The 24,766-nt window shown below is 33.4% G+C and overlaps 1 protein-coding gene across 2 annotated transcripts; it reads left to right on the forward strand.

Annotated features, from left to right (window-relative positions):
• Positions 1 to 10,054: 10,054 nt before the first annotated feature.
• On the forward strand, positions 10,055 to 22,367 carry LOC140451856 (uncharacterized). Of its 2 annotated transcripts, none has more exons than XM_072545764.1 (4): positions 10,055 to 10,232; positions 18,129 to 20,558; positions 21,821 to 21,952; positions 22,125 to 22,367. In XM_072545764.1, the coding sequence occupies exons 1-4, from the start codon at positions 10,100 to 10,102 to the stop codon at positions 22,355 to 22,357; spliced, it is 2,928 nt and encodes a 975-aa protein (XP_072401865.1). In that variant the 5' UTR covers positions 10,055 to 10,099; the 3' UTR covers positions 22,358 to 22,367. The 2 variants fall into 2 exon arrangements, with proteins under 2 accessions (XP_072401865.1, XP_072401866.1); XM_072545765.1 differs by lacking the exon at positions 10,055 to 10,232 and adding an exon at positions 13,385 to 13,513.
• The last annotated feature ends 2,399 nt before the right edge of the window (positions 22,368 to 24,766 follow it).

The raw sequence follows: 24,766 nt of genomic DNA on the forward strand, positions 1-24,766 counted from the left end.
AATGAGAACCCTGGACTACCTTGAATGAACCTTTATCTCACTGGAAACAAAATCCCTGATACAAACTTTCTGAACCCGGTCAATCAAATATGTTCTCTTGGTAGGGTAGCGTTAATTTGGTACCGGTTTGGTTGTATCGCTAAAGTAAAGTATCGGTTTCTTGGAGTGGTCAAAAGCCCAAGTACAGAATAAAAGGGATTCATTAAGTATCTACACTTATGTTAATTTCTTAGAGCTTACTAAGGAGAACCACATTAAATTCTAGGTAATAGTTAATCTGGTAAATATTTTGCAGATAAATATAAAATAAATATGTTTAAAAAATCTAAATCTTTTCATATATCCTCGTTAATATGGAACTGTCTTTAACGGCTAGTGTTACGTTTATGTAACGGCCCCACCCAACTCTATTTATATGGCTCTGTCACAACTGTAGCCTGAAATCCGTTTGTAGGTTATGTTAGACAACTGTCAGATGGTCAAACAATCTGTGGCGTGACAGAATTGGTTGATTTTGCTTTTAATATATTTGTTAATAAGTGTTAAATTTGATGTTGTGTTATGAGTGATCAGAAAATGGACTTTCATTTAGAGTAAGTACTGATAGATTTATATTTTTGTGGTAGAGGTCATTCTAGAAGCCAATAATACTAAACAAATGTTTGAACTTTATAACTGAATAGCAAACATGTAGTTAACTGGCACGGTTTTGTCGTTTTGTTGACGTTTGTTTACCGTTACGTTATCGTAACGCTAGCCGATTGCGGGAGCAAAATAATAAGAATAATTATTATTATTCTAGGCGCGGTTTCACTCTTGAAGAGGCACTAAATATGGTTTATGATGATGATATCGATGTTAGAGAGATTTTTATAGAACTTCCAGAGTCAAATGTCCTCACCGATGAAGACTCTGGTGAAGAGGATGATGGCGGAATGATTGATAATCTCAACAGACAACAACTCTCTGCTCATGTTGAAGTTATAATTCACAAAGAAGAGGAGAATTATCAGGTCGAAGCTGTTGCTAGTAGTGTAACACAAAAGTTATCAGAGTTACCAGGAAAAGCCCAAATAAGTTGGATTGACGGAGACCTTATTCCATCTCCAAGAGAATTTCCGAAACTATCAAATCGATTCTCAAATGTGTACTTGTCTCCTGCTGAAATGTTTATAGAAATGAAAAATTTATAGATGACCAAATTGTACAGTTTCTTGTTGACCAATCTAATAGATATGCATTATTTTTAAATGAAACAAATCCAAACATAACATGCGATGAAATGAAATGTTGCCTAGCTATTCTTATTTTATCCGGCTATGCTGAATTACCCGGTAGAGATTTTTATTGGGATTCCAACGATGATATGAGAAATCAAATGATATGTCACGCTATGCGAAGGGATAGATTTCGACAAATAATAAAATATTTACATTGTGCAGATAATACAAAACCTGACCAATCAGACAAGCTATGGAAACTCAGAACTTTTATGGATCTTATAAAACAAAAATTTATGGAAAACTGGATCCCTGAAGAACATTTAGACTTTGATGAATCGATGATAAAGTATTTTGGACGCCACTACTGTAAGCAGTTCATTCGTGGAAAACTCATTAGATTCGGATACAAGATGTGGTGTCTGAATACACCATCAGGGTATTTAGTCAGTTTTGATTTATACCAAGGTAAAAACCCAAAAGGACAAAGCAACTTTGAAAAAGAATTCGAAACAACCATAGCGCCAATGATAGGCATGATTGAAGAGTTTCCTGAACCTGTAAGAAAATTGCCATTTAAATTTTATTTAGACAATTTGTTCATGGGTTTCAATGTTTTATATACTTGAAGCAGAATGGTTATGATGGTACGGGAACAATTCGAGAAAACCGCATACCCAAGTCGTGTCCACTTATGAAAAATAAAGATTTTTAGAAGCAAAACAAAAGAGGCGAATACCGTTCCATAATTGATAAACGCGATGGAGTTATTGTTCTAAAATGGTTGGATAATAATGTCGTCGCTGCGGCTTCCACCTGTCATGGTACAAATCCAACTACCAGTGTGAAACAATTTTCTCGAATAGAAAAAAAGAACATTTCTATCAGCCGTCCATCACTTATAACGGAATACAATCGTTTTATGAGCGGCACTGATTTATTGGATGAGAATACTGCCAAATACAGAATAAGTATTAGTCGCAAAAAGTGGTGGTGGGCAATTTTTACCTGGTTATTGGACGTTTCAGTAGTGAATGCGTGGAACGTTTACAGACAGCATGAAAATATTTCACAGCTAGTATTTAGAAGACAAATAGTGCAAACATATCTTACGAAATATGGAGTTCTGCCTAAGGGAGCAGGAAAGCCGGCAGTGTCACGGTCCAGTGTAAGTCTGAACAGGGTATCAGATGATTTGATGTACGATGGTCGCAACCACTTGCTTGTGCCAAATGAAGGAAGGAAAAGAAAAAGATGTGCCGGTGAGGGGTGTTCTTCCAGTGTAATAACAAAATGCCGAAAGTGTGACGTAGGCTTATGTATCGAATGTAACGAAATTTTCCACACTAAATAATTTTGTATGTCACATTACGCTAGCGTTACGTTAAAGTAACGGTCGTTTTTTCTCAAAATATACAACATTTTTTAAAATTATCTTTTTATTTCTGTTAAAGACCTACTTATAGTCGTCTAATAAATACTTTTTTATGGTAATGTTCAAGAAAGCAAATTTCGCCGTTAAAGGGTATTACTGTAAAAAATATTATAATTCAATTTATATTCTAATATACTATAGAACTAGTTTGATAAAGGCCTGATACAAATTTACAGATATCTACACGCTTTTTAGAAGGCTACACGCTACACAGACTGTTAGCTACTGATTTTTGCCCAATTGTTTTTTTTGGGGACCATACTGTCATATATTCCAGCCACGATATTGTTTTTCTTAGGATCTTTGTTGTATGTATTTAAATTGACAACTAAAATATACAACCTTTTGTTCTATGAAATGTACAGGTATCATAAAAAAACATTAATTTTAGATCACAACATCCATTGTATATACGTATATCAATTTTAATATCTGTCCATTACACTGGAAAGTAAGTTTATGTTATGTGTAGTTTAATTTAACATTAAAGATAGTAAATTATAATATGCACATGTTGAAAGCATTTCATAAGTAGCTGGAATTGTTAAAATATTTTGGCCAGGTTTTATTATAATTTGTTCTTGATTTATCATTAAAAACGTTGGTGGTAATGGAAGTAAGATAATATAGACGCAACTTTCAGAAGAGGCTATCTTTATTGGCCGTTCCGCGATTCCGATGAAAATAACAATAACCAGACAAGAGAGCACCCATTAAAATCGACATAAAATAGATGGAAAGAGATGTTATTACCATGGGGCACTCATCTACTTGACACAAAGGGGGGAAACCTATTGATTTATCAGGTGGAAAGTAGTAACAGAAGTTCTCAGGTTCGGGTGATGAGATGTTTTCTATTGATTGCGTAGGGCAGACCTACGATAAGTTATAGTTATGGTTATAGTCTGATGTACGGTCGGCCGACATTTCGGTTAGATTACTTTATTATATCTCCGCTGAACTGCGAAAGACTTACCTCGACTATATGTGAGATGATAGCCCATAACTGACTGTCCGCCAGGGCGGGACTTGTAAAATATGTACTCAAATTTTACCAAAATATTTTAATACTATATTGTATTTATGTCAATTGACATATTGTATTTATGTCAATTATTTGTAAATATTGTTGCCGATACATTGTATAGCTGTCTATCGTACATTTTAATAATCTGTAACTATTTTGGATTACACATCAAAGCTTTGATTATATCTTTTATCTTCCAATTATTTCATTATTTCCTTTGAGAATAATTATTCGAAGAAACTTAACAAGAAACAGTAAAGTTTTATTATAAAGTACACATATTAGGTATGAAAATATTGAACAATTCTTGTTCTGGCCTGCACAGTTCTCAAGCCAAATGGTTATTTGTTCTTCATCGTCCATGTGGAACACAAATGCGTGAAATGTATATATCAAGTCTTTCATTTTCCTTCCTGATATGCATTCATGCCAGAGGTACGCAAAGGAATTGATTTTTTGTTTCCTTCCGACGGCTACAAAGGTTTGGTTAAAAACTATAATTCTTTGGCAAAACACAATTTTTTTTAACATATTGATTCTAGACATAGCTCAACATAGCTCTGGAAAAGGTGGTCAGGGATGCCCAAATAGACAACAGAGGAAACATTTTTAATAAATCATCCCAAATTTTGGCATATGCAGATGATGTTGACCTAGTTGCCCGCACAACACGCAAGCTAGAAGAAATATATACCACATTGTCAAACGCCTCAAAAAATATGGACCTGCAAGTAAATGAAGATAAAACTAAGATAATGGCATCAACACCAAACAATAGAGCCAGAAACATCGGCCACCAATTCACGGTTGATAATTCTACCTTTGAAGTGGTGGACAAATTCACATACTTAGGCTCCCTGATCACCAAGGAGAACGTCATGACGGAAGAAATCAAGCGAAGAATAATCCTAGCAAACAAATGCTATTTTGGACTGAGTAGACATATGAGAAGCAGAAACTTAAGCCAAAAAAACAAAAATAACCAATACAAAACTCTTATACAACCAGTGTTGACATATGGGTCGGAGACATGGACCATTTCCAAGGCAGATGAAAATCTTCTGCTTATATTTGAACGAAGGATCCTGAGAAGAATATTCGGTGGCATCTGTGAAAATGGTGTTTGGAGAAGGAGGTACAACTACGAGATATATCACAGATATAAACATATATTTGGTGGTAAAGACGTAGTATCCTTTATAAAAATAGGAAGACTAAGATGGGCAGGACATCTGGCAAGATCACAGCAGAACAACCCTCCTAGAAGAATCCTTATGTCGCAAACTGTGGGAAGTAGAAGTAGAGGTAGGCCAAAACTCAGATGGAGGGATGGTGTAGATGAGGATGGTAGACAAATAGGCGCAGCAAACTGGCAACAGTTGGCAATGGATAGAACTGACTGGCGTAAGCGACTTGGGAAGGTCGAGGCTCTTTTATAGGGCTGTAGCACCAATGATGATGATAATTCTAGGCAACATAATCACCTTCTCCAAGTCGGCTAAAATACAAACTGTGCTTGATAAAATATAATACCCTGCATTAGCCCTGTACTTTAAACTTGCTTTCCAAAAGTTACAGTTACTACAGTTCTCCGATAATGACTGTTCAGTATGTTCAGGATTGTGAAGCTTAAAACTCTCGCACAATTCGCACTCCACATGGTCCGACGATGCAAAGGAAATATTTAAATCCTTAGATACGCATATTCTGTATAGTTCATATGAGCACTTTATATCTGGATGAACTGGAATAAAATCTCTATGCATACTTCATAGTAAGAACGACGAATAGGTAGAACAGAATATGATGACCAACTAAAGAACAACTAAATTTTGTCTTAAGCAAATATGTCAATTAAGCTCTGGTTTCCTCGAATGCGGTATCGACAAATTGTGATCGCAATATTGCGACGAATGACGTCATAGAAAACTGTACTATGCACAATGATAGCAGTGGTTTTTAAATAAGCGTTGGAAGCCACCGCAACGCAATATGACGGTGCCGGCATATTGAATCCGGTAGCCAATGCGGTGAGAAACATTCTGTTAACGGTTTATTGCGGTGGTGAATTGTGGTGATTCGTTTGTGTTTTTATATATCTGATAAAATAGGTATACCTATATGTTTTATCTTATAAAGTTACCGTTATTTAAAAGTGTTTTTTTAGCGTAATGTGTTCTGGACTAAAACACACTGAATGGACAAGTGAGCAGGACGAAATATTGATAGATTTTGTTAGAAACCATGAATGTTTGTATAATATTCAATGTAAAGATTACAGGAAAACCCAACTAAAACAGAGTTTATGGAAAGAACTAGCCCAGATACTTCAAATAACAGATAATACAATAACACAAATTCTAATTAATATCAAAAATATTTATTGATAATATTTTACATTGCTGCAATTCATTAATTTTCTCGATAATGTTGTTCCTGCCATGCTACAGCACCGGGTCCATTAAAATACGTTTTAAATGTCTCACGAATTTGGACTGCTATATTTGCCCCACGTACGTTGTTTTGAATGAGTAGAAGTAAATTTTCTCTAGGTAGTGGGTATTTCTCTCTACTATTAGTTGATGTAGGAAGTATGTTTGATTTTCGCAGAAGATTATATAAGATACAGGCACACATTATTAGTTTATCCGTGATTTCAGGATGCGTAGCGATTGGCTGAAAAAATATTCGAAAAAATGCACAAAGAATGCCAAAATCATTTTCAGTTGTCCTGCGAGCTCGAGAAAGTCGGTAGTTATATATTGCTTTAGTTTTATCAGCCACTGATTGATTTCTTGGGTATGGTTTCTTGAGATGTTCATGAAGAGCAAATGCCTCACCCCCGAGAATAACATGAGGTACGAGGATATTCATACCAGGCACTGGTTGTGGCGATGGAATATTAAATTCTTTTCTGAGCTGAGGAGATAGAGATCTCTTACTTCGGCATATGAAGCTAGCTGCTCTCTTGTACAGATAACTGCTAATTTTGCTATCCCTAGGTGGACACCTCAGGTAGAAAAACAGCGCAGGCTGACTATGGCCTCTTCAACAAAGCCAAGATGAGTGGTCGCCCTAACCAATAGGACTCATTAAAGGAGGGTCAGAGGGCATACAGCGTGGAACGCATGTCCGCTGCAACTAAGCTCTATCATGCCCTCTAAAAAGATCCGACTTCGGCGGCGGATCGGGTGTGTCTTCCCAGTGGAAGTCTATCTTCTACTGACAAGGAGACCTTAAGGAGAATCTTGGACACTCACTTTCCAGAGAGCAAGGATGATGATACTGTCCTTGCTACGATTAGATTCCCGCGACTCCAGGGGACTTTCAGATGGCGAAGGAGGTATATACGTAAGGAAGCGTATACGAATCTGCCATTTTTTTCACCAAAGGTATAGAAATGGCTCTTACTCATCTCAAATTTGGAGAAAATTATGAAAAAATAAAATATGTACCTTCGCTATAATAAAGAGAAACCTGGAACCTTCAAGGAATTAGCTGTACTAAATCTTCTTTTTGATGGGAGAAACATCATACAAGAAGCTAAATATGAAGATCTGCTGTCATTACTTGATTACATTTCTCCTCTTAATCATAGTTTTTATTAGAATTATGCACATAATAAGCTGAAGATGATATATTATTTGCAGAGGAAGAAAATGATGATGAAGATAATACTTAATATGTACCTGTTTTTAATGGAAAAATGTTTAAGTGTTTTAAAGTATTTTTTAATAAACTTTAGGTTTTGAAATCATCTGTAATTTCATTTCTTTGAGAATGGGCCTTTTATTCTCTATAAATATCCCGAATCAGATAAATGCAAAAGTGGCCCATCCCACAATAAAACTCTTAGTTGCGATAAATATTAGATTAGACAAATACCAAGACGAACAGTTCGAGTGTTAAAGAGTTTTCACAGAGTAGACTTAGCCGTGATTAAATTTATAATTATATATTATGATAGCGTTATGTTAGTGTCTTAAGTTTCCAATAAAGACAAAAAGGGATAATTCTGCCCTGTCCGAGACCTGATGACAGTTCTTTCCGTGTTACGGCAGTTGATTTAAGCAATACACTTTCCATTGATTGTTATTGGTCTGTTTTCCGTGTAGAGAGATATCCAGTCTCTTTGTTTCTAGCACTATTGTGCGGCAGCTACTGCGGCTTTTGCCGAAACATATATTGCTCTATAAATAATACGTCACTAAATGCGAATTTACGACCCACCAGAGCAATATATTTGACATCGCAATAATTACGATATAAATATGGATTAAAGCGGAGGATATGATCATAAATGAACTTGGAAAATACACATAAGGAAGCGATAAACTTGTAATTTGTTTTTTGGTCTTTCTTATTTCTCCGCTAACGCTGCAATTCCATATATTTGGAGATTTACTCAAACGGAAATCATAAAACTAACCACAATAACGTATACTATCTATTTGAATACTTACGTCCCTCATGTTTATAGACAGACTTAATCACTTTTAATTACCGAACTTATGATTTTCAGAATTGAGCGATAAAAAACTTTATTATTTATATGTAAATATATTACGATTTATTGTTCTTTGTTACTGAAACTACACCTTAACCACAATAACAATAAATGAGTCATATAGAAGCAAAACTAATACTATAACATTCTGTCTTCCTTTCATTATGCAGGCTGTAGAGTTCACCGCTGTACATAGGCCTCCCACAGTAGTCACCAACATTCCCGATCTTCTAGAAGGTACTTTCAGTTTGTTGTAGTTCCCTTTTATATAGCTTTATCTCTATATACAATAAATCTAGGACGTCACTTTATTATGTTTAGTCTACCTAGAGTCATTCATATCTGCCATCCTTTCTACTGCATCCGTTATTCCTGTTCTGGTTCTTACGAGAATATTATTACGTTTGAAACTTAACGTTAATCTGAACATGGCTTTTTCTTTGGCTCAATCGAATTTTTTTCCACAAATTGTTTAGTATTATAAGTTTCTGTACCATATGTTAACATTGGGAACACATATACCGGGTCTGCCAAAAGAAGCGGGACGTTCGAATATTTCGCGAAATTTACATCGAATCAAAAAACTGAAAAACATGTTTTCAACATTTATCGAATGTCACCAAACGCGACCCCCCACCCACGCCCTGGGGGTGTGGCAGAGGGCAACTTTAAAATCTGAAATATGAACCCCTAGTTTTTATTGCAGATTCGGATTCGGCAAAAATCAAAAAAAATTTTTTGAAAAAAATGTTCAGAATAACCGTTTTAACCTAATAAAAGTTACTTAATTTTTTATGAGGCATCAAAATTAGCAAAAAATTGGATGCCGATTCAAGATTTCAAGTAGCCCCTTTCCCGCTTGGGAGTCAACTTTGGGGGGACCCGCATATAGTAAAAAACCATCAAATCCGTGCTGAATATCTACTTATGTTCCAAAACTCAGTAGGAAATAGAACTAGAGAAAAACCTATACTAAGATATCTCGAAGATGTGGAAAAGGATCTTACAATAGTAGTATAATCTCAAATTAGAGGATTTAGAAAAAGGCCGAAATGGAAGTGCGTCTTGAAGCAGGCCAAGGACCACGAAAGGCTGTATAACCATGATGATGATGATAATGATGATGATGATGATGAATGAACCTGTTGGAGTGCAGACCTAAATTATCTAAATTAATTTATAAATTGAGTAATGAAGGATGTACCTATGTAACTCTTGTTCAGATTTATTTTGGTTTATAATTATTATTTCCATAATTCTGACAGTAAATCACTATATACAATAAGCTCATACAACTACAAACCCATAGGACATTTTTCAGGGATCATTTGACCCAGCATGAATCACATATATATATATATATATATATATATATATGTGTGTGTGTGTGTGTGTGTGTGTGTGTGTGTGTGTGTGTGTGTGTGTGTGTGTGTGTGTGTGTGTGTGGGTGTGTGTGTGTGCACAGATATTTGTGGTAACTTGTGTGAACATATTCCTGTATTATGGTAACTTCATAAATTGTGGTAACTTACACACGTTACCACAATTTTATACCTTACTATCTTCTTTCTTCTAGTAGTCTTTACTATCTAATAAAAGTATAAATACTTTTTGTCATCACTTGCTTTGAATAGCTACTTTTTTTGCAACATAGGACCGAATAGAGCTTAAATAAAAAGTGTATGATGTTAATTCTGTGTATGTTGCCAGAATTCAGGATGAGGCAGAATGCATTTACACACGTAATTGTGGCACCATGGGCGTGGTCGTAGAGTAGCGCCCTCTAAGATGACTTTGCGCTGTTGCCTAATTTTAGTTAAAATAAAAACAGTTTTAGTTTTCATTTGAAAATAAAGTGTATAAGTGTGTGGTAGGTGCCACAATTTAGTGCAAAAATTTTCTTATACACGATGGCGATGTCGACAAGGAGTAAAAGGATATTATCATTAGTGAATATTTCTAATGAAACAAATCTATTATTTCTTCCGAAATATGAGACTACTCATGGTACTTCTGTAACAGAACAGCAAATCGCAATAGCAGGTAAGTTCTACAATATCTTGTAAAAATAAATATTAAAAAAATAAATTTTTATTTGGAAATCAAATCGATACTTGTTAATTTTTTTTTAAATATGCTTAATAATTGTACAATTACATTATCTTAATTAACATATTATAAGTTACATACTTAACTTTACTTTTTTTATTTTTAATTAAACAAAGCCTATAGCAACAATTTGTTTAAAATATATTTATAATCTTTTTTAGTCAAGAAAAGTAATTATTGTAAAATAATAAGCATAATTCAAGACAAACACGGATTGATTTGATTTTCGAATAAAAAATATTGTAAAGGTTATTTTTTAAAGATATTATTTATCTTTGTTTATTTATTTATAATACATAAATATTTAAGTTACCTATCTTTTCATAACCTTTTCTATTACTAATAATAAGAAGAAAGTAACATTTTGCAAATTAAATATTTATTTTAAATTGTTTAAACAAATTCCTCGATTAAGTAGATTCATAAGTTAACTTGAACTGAAACATCAATTTTTGTTGAGTAGCACCAGATATATTGCGACTTTTATTTTGACTTTATGAATTCAGTTTTTGAAATAATAAAATCGAGAAATAAACAAAATGCTAACTCGGATTCTAAGCGTCGCGCGTCGTAAGACATTGAATTGTTCTAAATTCGTGTAAAAATTCCGACATTTCGAGTAAAAAATAACTTTCTATATGTTGTTGCGTCTGAGTTATTTTAAATGTTTATAAGCTTAAAATCACAGTACTTTTATAAACCAATTTTTCAATATTTAATAATAATTTTTTATTTATTAAATAATTTAATTTTATAAATTTAATTCATGTACATCTAATACTTTACGCACAATAACGTTGTAAATAAAAGCTTTCTCGGATAAATAATTTTAATTTTGCAATAAGTATTGAGTAAAACTTCTTGAAATTTTAAAGATTTTTGTGAATTTTTAGAAAAGATTATTAATTGTTTTCAAAAAATCGTCTTTTGAAGCTATTTTTGCAATAATTAAGCAACAAATTACCAAAAATGACTTAACAAACTTTAATTTTAAATGATTTTTTGTGCTTTTTTAGTAAAAGTCCACACACTTTTCCATACAATTTGCCGGTCTTCACCTTTAGTATTTAAAATCAAATAGTGATTTTACATTGTTTATAAGTAAAAAATGACGTTTATTATTTTGCATATTTTGTTTATTACATATTGTTATCAACAAATTTATCAAAAGCAATTGTTAGAGCTGCATTTTTTAAGTTGTTATTAGTTCATTTTTTAAATAGAATATAATAGAATAAAATAAATTATCTTCAATAACTCAATATTAGGTACAAACCCAGTATCGTGCCCTGAATGTTAATAGAACTCCTAGCTGTTAAATCAAGTCAGACATAATGTAGAAATTACTCTTTTAAATGATGTTTCGGCCATTGCGGTGGTCTTTCTTAAAGTACAAATCCAACTGGGCAATTAATTTCATATTTTATATGTATCTGTGACAGTTCGTCTGTTTTTAATGATACTATGAAATTTGCACTCAACTGAGGTCAATGGTAGCGTTTATCCAACGTAAAATGGTGCAGCGACTTTATGCTAACTAAATCATTAATCAACATGTTATCGAATTTGACAGCCAAAACTGCTGCCAAATTAATAAAGAAACTCCATAACTACTGTTATTTTTCCAATGAACACTCCCAATGATTTTTCCATCTCATCTGTATTTTAAACTATTCACACTGGTGTGTTGATATTAGTTCGTAGTTCTCTGATATTTGTATCAGATATGTTGCGCTTTTCATTCTCGTGTATAGTGTAGGAACCTCACTTGATAATCCAATATAATTTATAGTTTCAGAAAGGTGAACATTTATAGATTGCAAAGCACTCACTCTCTATTGATATCTATTTTTGTAAAATTAACTAAGTTTTGACTTTAAACTATGACCTTGATATTAGGTCATCATTTGTAGTCATGATATTCTCCTTTCTTGCCCGAATGATAACTTCAAATCTCTCACGAACAAAAAAGCCTCCTAGTGACTCTTTTTATAAATATCCATTTTTCAATATTAAGTAAATATTTTTTGCTACTTCACAGATTTGGTATGAAATAAAGCTAGATTGATAAAAATCTTTCGTAAATACGAAACCATGACTATCTGTATCAGGGCATTACTTTCGATATATCATGGTTCGGTTGAGAATATTTTTGGTTTTTCCTTTGCAAACATATTTGATATGGTTTCATAGTTGCTTTTTATACTAAAGTCTAAACAATTAGGACACGACCTATAATCAGAATTTTTAAAATGTTGCTGCATTTTATTGCTTGTTGCTCTTTTGTATTCTCTAGCATTTTGCTACTTCAGTCTCAGTCGTCTCTTGATGTAATTTAAAAATGTCGGCCCATGTTTTTAGATAACTAATTTATCAAACTGTTACTGATGAAATGTTACTCTGTGTTAACCAATACATATTTTTTAAATCTTTCAATATTGGTGCTTAAATCAAATATAAAATAAAGCGATATCTTACATAATTTATAAATTTTAACAGTTTTCAAAAATTGATTCGGATCCGAGTCGTCAGCATATCGCTAAGCGATTTCGAATCGTGAGTCCATTTTATATACCAGGGAAGTAACAGTCTTTGACACAGGTATCTAACAACGGCTTTTGATAAAATTGGTGATAACAATATGTAATAAACAAAATATGCAAAATATTAAACGCAATTTTTTACTTATAAACAATATATAAACAATGTAAGATCGCTATTTGATTTTAATTACCTACTAAGTAAAACCGATAAATTATATGGAAAAATGACACATTTTTTCTTAAAAAGCATAGAATCATTTAAAATAAGAGCTTATTTTTTGCTAAATTATTGCAAAAATAGCTTCAAAACTGGTTTTCTTAAAATTATTAATACCTTTTCTAAAAACGGATAAAAAACTTTAGTTGTTCATGAGATTAGGGACAATATCACAAGTATGTAGATATAAAAATTTCAAGATTTACTTAATAGTTATTACAAAATCTTACAATGTTATATATTGTTTATAAGTAAAAAAACGTTTATTCTTTTGCATATTTTGTTTATTACATCACCAAATTTATCAAAAGCAGTTGTTGGATACCTGTTTACCTCAATGTCACGAAAAATGCTTTTTATTTGCTAATATCCCTGGAAGGTCTATTATGAATTCAAAATAACTGAAATCAAGTTGAGTTTTAGTAAATACAATAGTTTCACGGAATGGTTTGCAGGTAAGAAGTATTCAAATTGAAATAATGTTATTACTTATTGCATTAATTACCTAATAGTAAAGAAGGGTCGAGATAGCTTGCGCTACCCTATTGTCAAAAAGATTTATATTTAGTACCTGAAAATTTGGAAAACAATTTAGGTATACATTATTATTCAAATTAGACGGGAATTAAAGACTGCTCAAAACATATTGCTTGGATTATCTGTTTAGTACAAATAATTTATATTAGGTACATTTTAGGATATAAATATTTTAAGAATATTAAAATAAGACGGAAATTCCAGATAGGTTAAAATAACTTATATTCTATAGTAAAATGAATTTATAAAATTTTCCTTTCAAAAATTTAAAGATAGGTACTAAAGATTATATATAGAGATATACAGAAAATTTAAATATTAGTTTTTATTTTAATTTTATGTCAACATTACAATTGAAAGTTAACTATATGCTATTAGTAAACATTAAAGGATACTACAAAGAAATATTAACCTATTTATTTTGTTTATGGAAATGTTTGAAACAATCACTTAAGCAGATAAGTAGCTGTTTTTTTGGGACAATCCACACACTCATGCATTATTTTTATGACAGAATATGCTCTGAATCGTTTCCTTTTCTTTCGCCTTTCTCTGATTTACTACCAATTTTTGTACGTAAATGTTCGTGTGCAGTATTCCGTCGTTCTTTGCTGTTATTGTTATGAATTGATTCACGAATTACTTCTAACCGGAAAGAGACAGTTTGGTTCCAGAATATGTATTGTACAGAAAAAAAGGCATTAAGCAATTAATTAATAAGAAGTTTAAGTTAAAACCTCAAAATTTTTCTGGAATATGATTAATACGACAACCTCTGATAATGTCGATCGATAACGGCCATATACAATACTTATTATATTTGAATATTGGTAATGGTTTGGACAATACTATTCTCTTTTCGTTCTATATTCAGTCCTTGTATGTGTAAACTCTTATATGTATATATATGTATGTGTAAAAACTGTCCTGGATATATACAAATAATCTTTTTTATCATGCGATTAACCATCCATTTATTTATTGATTCATTAAGCATTACAATCGGTAGGGTGTAGGTAACGCCATGACGTTCAAAATCCTATTCTTGGGTGAGGTGGATTATTCCTTTATGTCATTTATAGCTAGCTGTGTTTTTTTGCTTTTTTCATGACTCTTTTCCATTTCTTCCTGTCTTTGCACTGAACTTTTCAGTATTTAACTTTCATTATTCTTATATGTTCTTCTACATCATCCAGCCAGCTTCTTTTAGACCTTATTTTACACCTGGGCTGTGGTGGTGTCCATTTAGTTATCCTTCTCAGCATATCTTTGTGTGGTGTGTGGTCGTCTCTGTATATGTCCTATCCAGTTTAAGCGAAGAGATATCTATTATTTTCTACTTTTAATTCTTCTTCAATTTCGGCATTTTTTTTTCAATCTTGTTTCTCCATCTTTTGTTACATTAAGCCCAGTATTGTTTTAATTTTTTTATTTTAAATTTCAGACGGCTATCTTTCTCTTTCTTGTAAATTATTATTTTCATCCCATATTTAACAACAGGTCTTACTAAGTTCTTGTATAGGTACATCTTTGTTCTCTTACTTAGACTCTTGCTTCTTAGCAGATTTTTATTTATTCCATTTGTTTTCTTTTCTTTTAAAATTCTTTCCTCTGTTCTCTATTTTCAGATTTTCCCTGTTTTTACTCTAAAGTAGCTAAAGGTCGAACAGTTTCAAATTTATGGTTTTATGTTACAAGACATTTCTGAGTTGTTGTGTCGTCCTTCCCTATCGTCATGCATTTTGTTTTGTGTTGGTTTTTCTCTAGGCCTATTCTTTTTGCTTTCTTATCTAATTTTTAACTGCTCTCATAAGTGTTATCTTCGTCTTTGCTATGATGACTAGCTCATCTGCACATGCTATTACTTGAAGTTGATCTGTAATAATGTTTTTGTTTACGTCCTTCTTATTATTGTTTCTTATATTAGGTTAAACAGTGTTGATGAGATAGAGTCGCCTTGGTTAAGGCCTTTATTTACTTTGATCTCCTTAGAAGCTGTTCCGTTGAAACTTATCTTTGCTGTGGTGTTCTTTAGACTTATTGTTGGCATAGGTCTTAATTTTTCTGGGATTTCAAGATGCTCTCGCTCTTCCATCATTTTCGTCCGATTAATTGTACTATCAATTTTGGAATCTATGAATATTACGTGTATTTCTCTGTTGTCTTCTTCTTCTTCTTTTTCTTCGTGCGACTAGGATTACTCCTGTTTGTCTGCCTCTTATTCTGTTTCAGTCGTAGTTGACTGTACATTATCTTTCCACCTTTTTGGCGGCCTTCCAACAGGTCTTCTGCTATACGGTTTGTTGTTTTTACAGATGTTCGCTAATCTATCTGGCCCCATTCAGTTTACATGTTCGTTCCAGTTTTTTTTCTTGTTTTTATCCACCTGTTAATATTTTGAATTTTGCATTGTTCGCGTATACTTCTGTTGGTTTGTCTGTCTCTTAATGATATGCCCGCTATTGATCTTATTATTTTCATTTCGATATTGTTGATTTCTTGTTTCGTCTTTCTTGTATCGGTCCTTGTCTCCGCTGCATATGTTAGGATTGGTCTTACTTCTCTGTTTTATTCTCTCGAATTTGTTCGAAATGTTCTGATATCCTAATATTCGTTCAGCGCATAATTTAAATCTTTAGTATGTTTGCTTGAATTTAATCATTATCGGACTCCTCCCGATGTTGTTTTTTATAAATAGGTACTATAACACCTTTGTTCCAACTATCTGATAGTATGTTTATATTTTTGTTGTATTAGCTTGTTTATTTTGTTAAGTAATTTTCATCCTTCTTATTTTATTAATTCCACTTCTATTTCACCTTCTCCTGCTGCTTTTCCATTTTGGAGATTTTTATTTTTCTTTTTGTAATTCTTTATCTGTGACAATTTCTGCTTTGACGTTATCTTGTATTATTCGTTTTACTTCTTTATTCCAGTTTGTTTCCGCCGTAGGGAGTATAATTTTTCCGTAATATTCTTCCCCTATTTTGCTGATCTGTTTATCTCCAAAATTCGTCTTTTTGGTTTTTTATACCTCTTGTTTTAATGCTGAGCATATTGTTTGTTGGTCTGACTTTTTGCAAAACTGTTTTATTTTATGATTTTTTTCTGCTCTTTTCAATATCCTGTAGCTTTTCATCTAAGCAGTAATTTTTCTTATTTTTATTTGTTGCGTTGGCTTTGTTCTCCGCTATTTTCTTCCCTGTTTTGTTTTGAAGGGTTGTAGATCCATGTCATTTTGATGGAGTTTTTTAGTGTTCTCTCTTTTAAGCAGTCTTAATCGTACCAATCTTTATTTCTTTTTGTTTTTTTTTTCTTTCCTATTATATCATCTGTTGTTTCATTTATTTTGCTTTTTAATTCTTGACATCCTTCGTTTATGTTTCTGGGTTGACTCATTAGGTTGTATATATTTTCATTCATCTTTTCTGTCCGTGTCTGCGTTTGCCACTCCGTAAGATCTCATGTCCAGTGTTTTTTGTATTTGTACTCTTTAGTTGTTAGGACGTAATCAATTTGATTTTATTTCGCTCATGGGTGTCTCTAGGTTGCCTTGTGTTTTCTTGGAAGCTCAGATGTTGTCGATATGAAAGTCATATTTAGTGTTGCTGTGTGTTGACAAATTCTGTAGTTGTTGCCATTGTCATTTGTTTTTTCGTATAGAGATCCTTTCCCGTTTCAGACTATATCTTTCAACTATCCTTCTTTCCCCAGTTATGCGTTTGTCTCCCAGTATTAACAGAATGTTTTTTTGGTATTTCGTTGCATGATTTATTTAGGTTTTCGTAAAATTCCTATTTCTCTGTTTAATCCATAGACACGGATAATTTGGCAGCCAAAAGTGATAGAAAGGATTGTTAGGACATTTGGCCTAGATTCCGTATAAACAGGACAAATAAAGGAGTTTTATCTAGTGAGTAGTGATAAAAGAACACTTCTATATCAAAAATTAAAATGTAAGAACGACAGTGACAATTTTAGAGTTGAAACAATTGAATTTTAACTGATTATCGAGAATAATATTGCAAAGTCATAAAGTTTGAAACGTAACAATAAATTTAAATTATTTGTATTGTTTTTTTTGTTATTTTTTTAACAGTATCTAACAGTAGCTAATTTAACTTGGGCTACACAGTTTAAATTTTTGATCATTCACTTAGAAGTATCACAGGAACATTGATATTTCTAAGTGATTTATTTATACGTGTAATAATTAATTTCCCAAGGTATTTTAACATTTTAGTTAATTGTATTGAACAAAGAATGCTATTCGTTTCCTTCTATTAATAATAATATTGAATACTAGCCAAAGACAAAGGTACTTCTAATTCAAAAAATCTAATAATTGGTAATTTGGCGACTGTAATTAAAATTATCCGGATATCTTATATTATAAAAATAAACAATTTAATATTTTTTTATTTGGCTTAAATTCTATTTTGTTATTTTCCAATCACGTTTCGGCTTTCCTTTTGGCAAGCTAAGAAGCTTACATTCTCTACAACTTTTCTACGAATTTTAATTAAATTACAGGTTTCTCTTTGGACGGACAAAGAGGGGACATTATGATAAGTGATGATCAAGACAAGACCTCAGGGAGTGAATATATTCCATCTTCGTCAAACTCGGCAGTATCTGAAAACGAGAGATTTCGAAAACGTAAAAACAACAACAAACCAAATGAAAACAACTCACATTTGAAAAAAATTGTAATATTGCAGAATTTGGTGACACAAGATGCTGAATGCAGAACAAAGCATACTAATAAATCTAAGTGGATAAAAACAAGCAGCGAGCAAGCAGATGCAGCAAAATATAGCGAGGCACCTGATAAAAAGTTTATTATGGATACATTCTTCGAAAGTGTACAAGCTACACATTCTAAAGTACGTAACTTGAAAGAAAAAAATGAAAAAGAAGATGAGGATATAAATGGATTAGATAATTCTAATACGGCGAACTATATTGGAAGCAAAAAATTTGGTGAAATAAAAATAGGTAGGGAACAAAAATGTATAACAACGAATAACGGAATACCTGATGAAAAGTCAGCCATGGATACATTTTTGGATAGCTTACATGATGTGCATTCTGAAGAGCAGAATGAAAACGTAGTTGAGAAAGACAAAAAAAGAATAAGCGAAGAAACTGTGAAAAGTACGGAAGCGAGTGATAAATCCATACTGTCATATAGAAAAGAAACTACGACTAAAGATATATGTATAAAGGTAGTTGCAGCATCAAATAAAGACGGGAAAAGGATTAGAGATAAGACTCACGTCTGTTTTATTTGTGACAAGTCAGTTATCCATATGGGTAGACACTTTGAAACCTTACATTCAGAGACTAGCGAAGTAGCAAAATGCTTAGCATATCCAAAGAACTCAAAAGAGCGTCGTGCCGGATTCCTCGAGCTTATCCGCGTGGGTGATTTTTATCATAATTGCAATGTATTAGCTACCAAAACTGGAGAATTAATACTTATGCGACGGCCAACTAAAAATGAAGCAAAATTCATTAAACATTCTGAATATGGGCCGTGCCCTAATTGTTTGGGCTTTTGTCTGAAAAAACATCTATGGCACCATATCAAACATGTTTGCACAGAAAAACTGAACAGCGAGAAATATTCAGAACCGAAGCATGTTATATCTGAAAGTAATGCATTGATACATGATATTCATGGTTTCGGATTTACGAAGGATTTTTATCAATCTATAGTGAATAGCTTTATCCCAGACCAGATTGGTGAAATAGCAAAAAATGATCCATTAATACTAAAATATGGATCAATGCAGTTTGAAAAGTATGGCAAAACGCAAAATGAGTTAATACGTCAAAATATGAGACAGTTGGCACGTTTAACAGTAGCTTTAAGAAAGCTAAATAAAAATCCATTACAATCATTAAGTGACTTTCTTGTTCCTGAGAAATTTGACATAATCGTTCAAGCTACAAAGGAGGTCAGCGTCACTACAGTTGATGACGAAACATCGAGGCCACAATTTAAAATTCCGAGTTTGGCGCTCAAAATTGGGTATAGTTTACAGAAATGTATATCAATAGAGAGGGGCAGTGCTTTACGATCTGGGAATGTAAAGCGAAATAAATCCTTGTCCTCCTTTATGCAGCTTATGAAATTAGAATGGAATGTTCGGATATCGTCAGGTGCGGTTGCTACACTAAACAAGAGAAAGATGAATGCAGCACAATTGCTGCCAATAACTAATGATTTGCTCAAGCTGAACAAATATATAGATACTTATATTTTGTCAGCTAAAGATGATATTGAAAGTGAAGAGAGAAATCACAAGTCCTGGGTAAGGCTTGCTACTCTAGTTTTATCCCGTATCATTCTTTTTAACAAACGACGCTCCGGAGAAGCGGCCCGGATCAAGATGAGCGATTATATTAACAGACCAAGGTGGGAAGATCAAAGTACAGATGATATAAAGGAATCATTGACACCAATTGAGCGCAAGTTGGCCGATACTTTAACTGTCGTTGAAGTAGAAGGAAAGAGAGGAAGAAAAGTTCCAGTAATTTTGACGCCCGTAATAAAAGAGTCTATCGATTTGCTGATTCGACACCGGTATCAGTGTAACATTTCTTCGCAAAACAAATACATTTTTGCGAGATCAAATCCATCATTAAGCCACCTCAGAGGTCATGACTGCTTGAATAAGACATGTGAGGAAGTACAACTTGAAAACGCGTCACTGATCAGTGGAACAAAGCTAAGGAAGTATGTAGCGACGGTTTGTCAGTTGTTCAACATGTCAGAGAATGAATATGATTGGCTGGCAAGACATTTAGGACATGACATAAGAGTACATAGAGAATTTTACAGATTACATGAAAGTGCAGTAGAATTAACTAAAGTCAGCAGGCTACTGATTGCTGTAGACAAAGGTGAAGCCAGCCGATTTGCCGGAAAACGCATTGAGGATATTTCCATAGAAGGTAAGAAAACTCTCAAGATGTTGAAATTCTTAATTTGTCCAACTTAAGGCATTTGTGAAATATTCATGGGGTTAAAGTTCATAAATGGCTACACAAAATAAAATATTGCTGAAAATAAGTATTTGGCTAAATTTAATAAAAATTAGCTAAAATTTAAGATTTTTAATAATTTCACTTTGTAAAATATTTTTTTTGCAATAACTCAAATTTTAAGTTAATCGCATCCATGAAAATCTTGAATTTAAATATCCTGAACATATGTATTTTCAAACTGTCATTAAAATTTTACTTTTCATTTTCATACTTGATTGTTTTTTAAAATCGCGAAGTTTGCAATTTTGGCATTTTTGTCCCAAAGTTTTACCATTAGCAAAACCAGCTTATTGGATAGCAGACACATGTTTCGCCCATTATGCTAATATCTTCAGGAGACAAGTTTTGTACTCCAACATCACATATATTTTTGTCCAAACGTCACCTCTTCAACTTAAGTATTTTCATACTTGCGAATCATCGGAACACTTTCTATTTCACATATTATATAATCGGGTAACTTAAGACACAAAACGGTATAAAGTGTTGCTCGACTTCGGCTCACATTGAACAAAGGTTGCGTCCTTATTTGTACGTATTGCCTTATGTAATTATGTATAATTTCTTTCCACTTTAACTTTAAATATTAGCTTACTATACTAGTTGTTAATCTTCCCTTAAGAACTTTCCCGATAGTCGTCAATTAGTGCCGTAAAGCCAATAATCACCTGTCTCCATCTAATCATAACGAAGTTTTGCAGTGTTTTGTCAAACATTTAATAATATTCCTTGTATCGGCATCTAAGTAAGATTAATTAAATTTGTATCATTGAATTATTTATATAATTAAATGGAATTTAACACCAAAAAATTGGACATATATAATACTGGGATAATTGCTACATATTTTGTACCAGACAACACCCTACTACAGGTTATTGTAATTTCGGCATTTAGTTTGCCATGTACCGTTGACCTGAGGCTGCATAGAAAATTATAGTATGCGAATCCGGTCGTCGGTGATGGAATAAATTGATTGTGAGTAAATCCTTATTGGACCCAGATAGGCAAAATATTCAAGATTTAAAGAAATGTTTATTTTCAATACCCTAATATTTTGTATATAAGAATATTTCACATTGCGTTATGTAGGGGAATTAATTTGTATATTTAGAGCAAATCTAGCTTATTTCTAAAATAAATATGTTCTTAAATTTACTATTCTCTAGATTTGCCGTATTTGGAGGACGAAGCTGATAACATTGAACCAGAAAGTGAGGACGAAAATATTGAAATAGATCCAAATAGTGTAACGGGAGTGCCTGAAGTACAAACAACGAAAAGACGAATCGCAAAAAAAGGTTAGTTACACTTTACAGAATTGAATTAATATTACGGCCTATTATTAAGTAACATTTTGTATATATGGTTACGTGAAATTGGCCTGCTATTTTGGGACATACTGTATGTGTTTAAATTGTTTTCATTATTAAAGGTAATAATACTAATACTAATTCCAAAATTATGTTTCAGTGTCACCTATACGGAAGAATAGAAGAGAAAAGATGAATTGGTCAAAGGAGGAAAAGTTAGCAGTCCTCATATTTTTCAGAGTGAATATAAAAAAAGGAATTGTTCCTAATAAAGAACAATGTATGCAATGTATTGTCGATAATAAAACTACATTGGAAAGAAGAAATTGGAAGAATATTAAAGATTGCGTTTATAATGAAATTAAAGCTTGCAAAAGAAGAAAAAAACATTAAATTTTATATTATATCAACTGTCAATAAAAAGTATAAAATATAATGTTCTTTTTACTACGCGTAGAAATAAATATCTATCACACTATGGTGAACTAAGTACAAAAAATCGTAATAGGAACCAAAAGAGTATCTATACCACAGACAAAGGTAAAATAGTAACTTGTTCCTACAACAAACGTGGCAACATGGCCTCCAAACACACTGTATAAAGAGCCATAATTATGGAACCCCGAAACACAGAAATTTGTTAAGGGTATATTTGTGGCATCTTTTATACACAGTTTCTGATTACAAAATAATTATGGAATCCGGTGCCACAATTATATTGGGCGATATCTTTCATACCATGGAGTGTAACGAAGTGAATCCTATCCATAAACACTCTGCACAACGGGTGTCAGTATCATGGTATGTTAACTCCCATGTGCCACAATTGAGGATGTAGTATGCGATGCCACAAATATTGCGGAACGTGTATAGGTGTGTGTGTGTGTGTGTGTGGGTGTGTGTGTGGGTGTGTGTGTGGGTGTGTGTGTGTGTGTGTGTGTGTGTGTGTGTGTGTGTGTGTGTGTGTGTGTGTGTGTGTGTGTGTGTGTGTGTGTGTGTGTGTGTGTGTGTGTGTGTGTGTGTGTGTGTGTGTGTGTGTGTGTGTGTGTGTGTGTGTGTGTGTGTGTGTGTGTGTGTGTGTGTGTGTGTGTGTGTGTGTGTGTGTGTGTGTGTGTGTGTGTGTGTGTGTGTGTGTGTGTGTGTGTGTGTGTGTGTGTGTGTGTGTGTGTGTGTGTGTGTGTGTGTGTGTGTGTGTGTGTGTGTGTGTGTGTGTGTGTGTGTGTGTGTGTGTGTGTGTGTGTGTGTGTGTGTGTGTGTGTGTGTGTGTGTGTGTGTGTGTGTGTGTGTGTGTGTGTGTGTGTGTGTGTGTGTGTGTGTGTGTGTGTGTGTGTGTGTGTGTGTGTGTGTGTGTGTGTGTGTGTGTGTGTGTGTGTGTGTGTGTGTGTGTGTGTGTGTGTGTGTGTGTGTGTGTGTGTGTGTGTGTGTGTGTGTGTGTGTGTGTGTGTGTGTGTGTGTGTGTGTGTGTGTGTGTGTGTGTGTGTGTGTGTGTGTGTGTGTGTGTGTGTGTGTGTGTGTGTGTGTGTGTGTGTGTGTGTGTGTGTGTGTGTGTGTGTGTGTGTGTGTGTGTGTGTGTGTGTGTGTGTGTGTGTGTGTGTGTGTGTGTGTGTGTGTGTGTGTGTGTGTGTGTGTGTGTGTGTGTGTGTGTGTGTGTGTGTGTGTGTGTGTGTGTGTGTGTGTGTGTGTGTGTGTGTGTGTGTGTGTGTGTGTGTGTGTGTGTGTGTGTGTGTGTGTGTGTGTGTGTGTGTGTGTGTGTGTGTGTGTGTGTGTGTGTGTGTGTGTGTGTGTGTGTGTGTGTGTGTGTGTGTGTGTGTGTGTGTGTGTGTGTGTGTGTGTGTGTGTGTGTGTGTGTGTGTGTGTGTGTGTGTGTGTGTGTGAGAGAGATGGCATTAGACAAAAAATCTTTTTGCCACAGAAAATTGTTATAAGGATCTTTAAATTTTTATTTTAGAATCGTTTATAAACTTGATTAGAATATTATATATAGATTTGTCAGAATAAGATAACAGATTGCTGATGTTAACTGGTAGGCTAATATTGAGATCAATTAAATCTAGATATAGGCTTCGAGTCTGTTCCCTATGATTAGGACAATCGAAAAATAAGTGGTTCAAATCTCCGACAGATTTACCATCACAAGGACAGAAAGGGGTTTCATAGATTCCAATCCTATGCAGATGCTCTGGAAAGAGGCCATGGTTAAGTTTTAACCGGGTTATTAACGAAGAATGTACTTTATTATAGTTAAAATTAAAATGGGGAATATTTTTTGGTAAGCATGGATGAATAGAAAAGTAATGGTTTCTTGAAGTCTTCTGAACCTCTTTATATTTTGACATCCATCTGTCCCTGCCAATATACCCTGCCACATATATATATATATATATATATATATATATATATATATATATAGAAACTTTAGAAACTATGCCTTCAATTTTTATCGGTACATGTGGCTACACAGGTAAGGTAAACTTACTTTAAGGGCGGAGGGTATTTTGGTCAAATATTTTTGTACGGCATTCATAACATAGGTAGGTAATACAAAAATAATGATCTGCGTGCGACTTAATGCCGTACAAAAATATTGGTATCAATAGCAGAGACAATCTGATTTTCGGAAAATTTTAATCGTGTTTTAGGCAATTTGATGGCATTTATGCACATAGTTTTGGGTCGTTATTTTGATTACTTTTTTTGGAGTGCCGTACATATCGGCTGGTACAGGGGGGAGAAATCTAGGGTGCACTCCACTATTATTAAGTAGTACAAATAAGATAATTTGAGTCAATATGAAAGTCACTG

This window comes from Diabrotica undecimpunctata, chromosome 10 (assembly GCF_040954645.1).
Source record: "Diabrotica undecimpunctata isolate CICGRU chromosome 10, icDiaUnde3, whole genome shotgun sequence".
In the NCBI taxonomy this organism is placed as follows: Eukaryota; Metazoa; Arthropoda; class Insecta; order Coleoptera; family Chrysomelidae; genus Diabrotica; species Diabrotica undecimpunctata.

Coding starts and splice junctions, on each gene's coding strand:
- LOC140451856 (XM_072545764.1), top strand. CDS start 10,100: ATGGCGATGTCGACAAGGAGTAAAAGGATATTATCATTAGTGAATATT. Junction 20,559..21,820: donor TGAGGATATTTCCATAGAAG/GTAAGAAAACTC, acceptor ACTATTCTCTAG/ATTTGCCGTATTTGGAGGAC. Junction 21,953..22,124: donor AAGACGAATCGCAAAAAAAG/GTTAGTTACACT, acceptor ATTATGTTTCAG/TGTCACCTATACGGAAGAAT.